Source organism: Helianthus annuus, chromosome 10 (assembly GCF_002127325.2).
Source record: "Helianthus annuus cultivar XRQ/B chromosome 10, HanXRQr2.0-SUNRISE, whole genome shotgun sequence".
Classification (NCBI taxonomy): domain Eukaryota; kingdom Viridiplantae; phylum Streptophyta; class Magnoliopsida; order Asterales; family Asteraceae; genus Helianthus; species Helianthus annuus.
Genome location: NC_035442.2, coordinates 111,274,034 through 111,279,874, shown reverse-complemented (window position 1 = coordinate 111,279,874; position 5,841 = coordinate 111,274,034). Strand labels below are relative to the sequence as shown.

Below are 5,841 nucleotides of genomic sequence, written 5' to 3'. Positions count from 1 at the left end.
CGTTTTACAAATAAGTCATTTCTTTGTGTTTTTGGTGCATTGCGTTTTAGAAAAATGTCATTTTTTAGTTTTTTTTTCATTGCGTTTTACGTAACTGGGGGTTTTTCTATTGCGTTTTACGCAACTGGGTTTTAAATTTTTTTTTTTTTTTGAAAATATAGCAATAGTATACTCGTTTTAAAGATAAAAAACGCTCGTTTTTTTGGTGCAATTTTTATAAAAAAATAATGTCTATGAAAGAGTTATTAACGTTTAAAAAATGGGGGGAATTGGAGGAGAGGGAAACTATTGGCTTGGATTGACTAGGATGCCCCTAAACAAACTCACACGCTTCTTTTCTTCCCTTCAATTTTTCTGATTTAATCTTAGCCCTTGATTAACTAAATGAATGGTCAAGATCACTTTCTAGCCTTCCTAGCCAAATAAACTTCTTAGTATGAAGTAAAATACTAGAGTTATTGGTGTAAAGATCATAAGCTAATAATATTATTATTAAAGTTAAAAACATGAAAGAAGTAAAGGTATACTAAAGAAAAGTCAATAAGCATTTGTAGACGGGATTTTGGATTATTATTATTGTGACTCTTGACGCAAATTGGCCTCCATTTTTGCCAGTTGAGCTCCAGCCTCCTTCACCACGACGACCGACGACGACCACCACACAATCAACACCTCTAATCACCATTAACAGTTATCATCTTCTTTCTATACCTTTACACCTACAAACAATTCCCCCCAATTTCTCAACTATGTATCCTTTCTCTCTCTAGGGTTTTTCTGTACCACACAAATTTTAGGTAATTTTCCTAATTTTACTTTCACTGATGATCAATTTAGGTTTCCAACTGCTTTACTGCTTATTGATTTTATCAAATTGTTGCTTAATACTTACTTGTAGTTAATCCTTTGACTTGATTAGGTTTTGTTGTATGTTTTGTTTTTGAGGAATTAGTTTTTTACTAGTCAAGTGTGATTAAAATTTGAAACTTTAAGCGGATCATACTGAAAGCTACTTGGTTAATAAGAGGATTTTGTTTAGTTTGTGTTAATTGGTTAATGTAGGTAGTTTAGGGTTTCTGATTAGCCAGTTATATTATACATATATCTGCCTGTTGAAAAGTAAGAATTTCTAAAAAAGAAGACTAGTTTTGCTGTTATTTAAGGGAAGTTTTAGTAAGTATTGATACATATGCTCTGATTAATGGCAAAATAGAAACGAAAGAACCTCTTGCAAAATGCACGTAAGATTCTGTATAAATCGTATTGACGACGACGTGTGCTTGAGCATTTACATTGGTACTTATGATGGCTCCAAATTTTGTACAAGAATGAGTGTTTTGACTGATTTTTGATAACAGTTTGGATGTCAATATCAGCCGTGATAAGTTGAAAATAAGTTATTCCGTTCATAAAGAGACCAATCTCTATACAGTAATGCCCATGATAACATTTTGGATATTGCAGAAGATGTTTTTGATGTCAATATGTTCTTGAATGTTATTGGTGAGTGAGTGTATCAATCTGAACAGTAAAAATCATGCACATGTGATCTGTTTTTTGAACCGCATTTCAAGATGTACATAGGATATCTATAAAGGCCAAGCGTTTAGTTGTTGATACTTGATAGATAACCATAAGCATATGTATTAAGTAGTGAGTGGTTGGTTGTAATTTTGTTATAAGCATATGCAGCCTCATTTAAAGTTTCTTGGGCATATATCTATTATTTTCTTTAAAATCCGACTCTTGTAATACTTTTTCTACATTGGTCACAGGCATGAGGCGTTCAAGACACAATAGTGCGTTGCAAGTACAAGATGATTGGCCTATCAGAAAGGCCCTCACACTTTCGGATGTCGACATTACTCACCCCTTTCTCACTCTACCCCGCCAGCCTGTCGAGACTTACATCCTTGTGCATTTGACACAATCCGAGTGTGAACATTTACTCAACCGAGAGCAAGTACCCATCAATGCTCAAGATGACGACACCGGTGATGTTTATATAATGAAACTAAAATGGCGTGGGAGTTATTACAATCTTATCGGCAAATGGGGTAGAATTGTTCGTAGCAAAGGACTTGACGTTGGACAAGTGATAAAAATCCGTTGGTTTGACGGTTGTTTACACTTTTCGGTCCCGCAGCAAGATATTACTGTACCACCGTTACAAGTTATTCCCGCACCTGCGGTGCATGACCAGTGGCCTATTAGGAAGGTTTTAACACTATCTGATGTCGACACTAATCATCCTTTCCTACCGTTGGCACGAAGATCGGTGGAAGATCATATCCTTGTTCACTGGACCCCGCAACAACGAGAGCTGCTTAGAAGTGAAGAGCAAGTGAATTTGAATGCACGCGATGTCGATACAGGGGAGATATATGTGATGAAGCTGAGGTGGCGTGGTAATTACTACAACTTGATCGGAAAATGGGGGAAAATTATTCGGAGTAAGGGATTAGGTGTCGGGAAAGAGATCAAGATTCGATGGGCTAATGGTTGTTTGCACTTTTCGGTCCCGTATGAGCAGGTAATCGAGCCTGCAACAATCCCAGTGATACAACAACACCGACAACAACAACACCAACACCACCACCAACAACAGCAACACCACCACCACCACCACCAACAACAACACCAACAACAGCAACACTACCAACAACAACAACATGACGAATGGCCGATCAAAAAGGCGTTAACATTGTCTGATGTGGATACAAATCATCCGTTTCTTACATTACCTGGAAAATCAGTTGAAGATCACATTCTTTTGTATTGGGCTTCACAGGCTCGAGAGCAATTACGAAATGAGTATCAGATTAACGTCAATGCTCGAGATTATGACACTGGTGATTCATTTTTGATGAAGTTGAAGTGCCGTGGAAGCTACTACAACTTAATTGGAAAATGGGGGCAAATCATCAGATCAAAGGGTTTGCAAGTCGGACAAGAGATTAAGGTTCGTTGGGATAATGGATATTTGGTTTTTTCGGTTCCTGAATAATAGCGATGATACTGATGGCTCGTAGGTAGAAGTTGATGGGAGCAGTCAAGTTACATGCATAATGCTCTTGTTTTGTATATCTTAAAATGTCTCTTCTCTTTACTAGTTTACATACTTGTTTATTTAGTGACAACTAAGGTTTAAATTTCATTTTACATTGGAATTCTATTTTTCGGTTTCTGTTAAAACTCAAATCCTCCCTTCACCCATGCGAAGGTATGTCTCGATCAAATATCTGCTGCTTGAATTTATCGTGAATGAAATTTGAAATATAATTTATATGCGGTCGATGTTTTTACATGAAATTGAGCTTTTCTGGTTGATTAGAGTTTACATGTTAAAGGTGTCAAGTTCTTTTTCCAGTTTTGAAAAGAATTATTATTCCAGATAGGTTTACAGTGTTGTACATGTTTCTGGTCAGATAGCTATTGGTAAAAAACATTTATGATGTTTTTTTTTTGAACAGCCAACAAAATTTTTATTATATCATCAAGGGCCAACAATAGTTAGCCCACACCAAAGATACACACCAGTTACATACCCATCATTAAGCTAACCGCCAAACTAACATTTCCTAGATACATCAAAATTACACCATTCCTCCCACGTTATATCCTTCAAATTCGAACGGCTTCCAATCCATAAAAAAAACCCAATTGTTTGATTTCTTCCGTCAGCCGATCTACTCGTATTTCTTTTTCCTGGAAAATGAGCTTATTCCGACTCTGCCAAATAACCCAAAGTGCCACTTGCATTACCACGTATATTAATTTCCTCCACCTCAAGCTCCCTCTAGCATTTTTGTGCCAATTCAACAAATCTTTTACCCGGAAAGCATAAATATTTGAAACCTTGCACCAAATTGATACAAAATTCCAAACCATTTGTGCCACTTCACAGCTGATGAAGAGATTGTCCACGTCTTCTTCCAGCTGATTACACACTCTGCATAAGGTTTGACCCGACCATACATTTCTCCTTGCTAATGCAACCAAAGTAGGCAGCCGTTCCAACGATAATCTCCACGCGAAGAAATTTACTTTTAATGGTAGCCAATTATTCCATACGAATTCGTTCCCAATGTCGCTGAACCTAGAACATTGCAGCCAAATTTTCAGGCTTTTAACAGAGAACCAACCTAAATTATCAAGCTCCCACCTCCACCGGTCCGCACCATGACCGCCCACTGCCGAGAACATTAGTTGTGATAGGTCTTGCAGTGCTGCCATTTCATCCGGCGATTCAGGCTGCCTAACCCAGCTAAAATTCAGTACCACCGCCCCATTCACCATCTTTATGCGAGCAGCCACCACTACGTTCTTGGATCCTTCTAAGCTGAACAAACAAGGAAACCTGTCTTGCAACGTCACACCTTCTAACCAACGTTCCTTCCAGAATAAAACCGAGTCACCGATCCCAAGTATAGCCCGAAAACATTCCTGTAAGTTCAACCCATATCCCGTTATATCTTTTGACACATTAAAGACTTGTTTCCAACCCGATATCAACAACTTTCTCGGAATAGGATTCCAAGCTCTCTCATTGTGATGAATACCCCAAATGACTTTCCTCCACAGACTATCCGGCTCTGTATTAAACCTCCACCACCATTCGCAAGCATGGCGAGATTAGCGTCTTTAAGAGAACCCAACCCCACCCCTCCCAACTCTTTTGGAGTTATTACATTATTCCATGCTATCAAGCACAACTTCTTTTTTTCAGGTGTTATCCCCCCACAAAAACTCCCTCCTCAATCGTTCCAATTGGTCAATAACCCCTGATGGAGCTTTATATAGTGAAAAGTAATACGTTGGGAGAGCGTTGAGCACCGACATTATTAGCGTCAATCTACCCCCAAACGATAATGTTTTCGCCTTCCATAACGCTAGTCTTTTTTTGAAAACTTCGACTACCGGCTGCCAATGTTTCACCAAATTCATATTTACCCCCATTTGAAGCCCCAAGTGCTTAAAAGGAAAACATCCTACCCTACAACCCAGTAAATTTGCCACATCTTGCACACTATCATTTCTCACATTTACCCCAAAAAAGCTGCTTTTTACAAGATTCACACGAAGACCCGATGCTAAATAAAAACATCGTAGTATTCTTGTGAGATTGAGCACACAAGATGATGACCAATCTCCCAAGAAAATTACATCATCTGCATACATAAAATTGGAGATAGTTGAACCTTGACTGGACAACCGAACACCTTCATATATGCCGAGATTACATGCCTTCTTCATAACCCCCGTGAGTGCCTCCATAGCTATAATGAACAGAAAAGGCGATAAAGGGTCTCCTTGCCTCAATCCCCTGTAACATGCAAATTCTTGTGTTGGTGACCCGTTTACAAGAACAGAAGCTCTTGCACAATTAACAGTAGCCATTATCCATTTAATAAATATCGATGGAAACAACATTTGCTCCATAATGGATTCGAGGAACCTCCAATTTAGTGAATCGTAGGCTTTTTCCATATCCGCTTTAAAAATAAACCCCTCCTTTTTTTTAGTTTCATCCAAGGAAGAAGTTCATTCAAAATCAGCGGTCCATCCAAGACGCTTCTACCAGCAACGAATGCGGTTTGTTCCTCCGATATGAGATTGGTAATAACAAGCTTGAGCCGATTCGCTAATGCTTTGGACACAACTTTATTCATGCACCCGACAAGACTAATAGGTCTATAGTCCCCCATTCCATCCGGATCTCTACACTTTGGAATCAGAGCAATGAACGAGGATGTGCAACCCAAGGAGATAGTTCCATATGTCATGAACTCTTCAAAAACCTTAACAAAATCAGCCTGTGGAGATTCCCAACACCTTCTT

General features: G+C 38.6%; 1 protein-coding gene across 1 annotated transcript; it reads left to right on the top strand.

Annotated features, from left to right (window-relative positions):
* Window positions 1-561: 561 nt before the first annotated feature.
* On the top strand, window positions 562-3,258 carry LOC110885090. The gene is made up of 2 exons (XM_022132792.2): window positions 562-797; window positions 1,776-3,258. The coding sequence occupies exon 2, from the start codon at window positions 1,778-1,780 to the stop codon at window positions 3,005-3,007; it is 1,230 nt and encodes a 409-aa protein (XP_021988484.1). The 5' UTR covers window positions 562-797; window positions 1,776-1,777; the 3' UTR covers window positions 3,008-3,258.
* The last annotated feature ends 2,583 nt before the right edge of the window (window positions 3,259-5,841 follow it).

Excerpts from the sequence above, each read along its gene's own strand:
- LOC110885090 (XM_022132792.2), top strand. The coding sequence starts at position 1,778 with ATGAGGCGTTCAAGACACAATAGTGCGTTGCAAGTACAAGATGATTGG.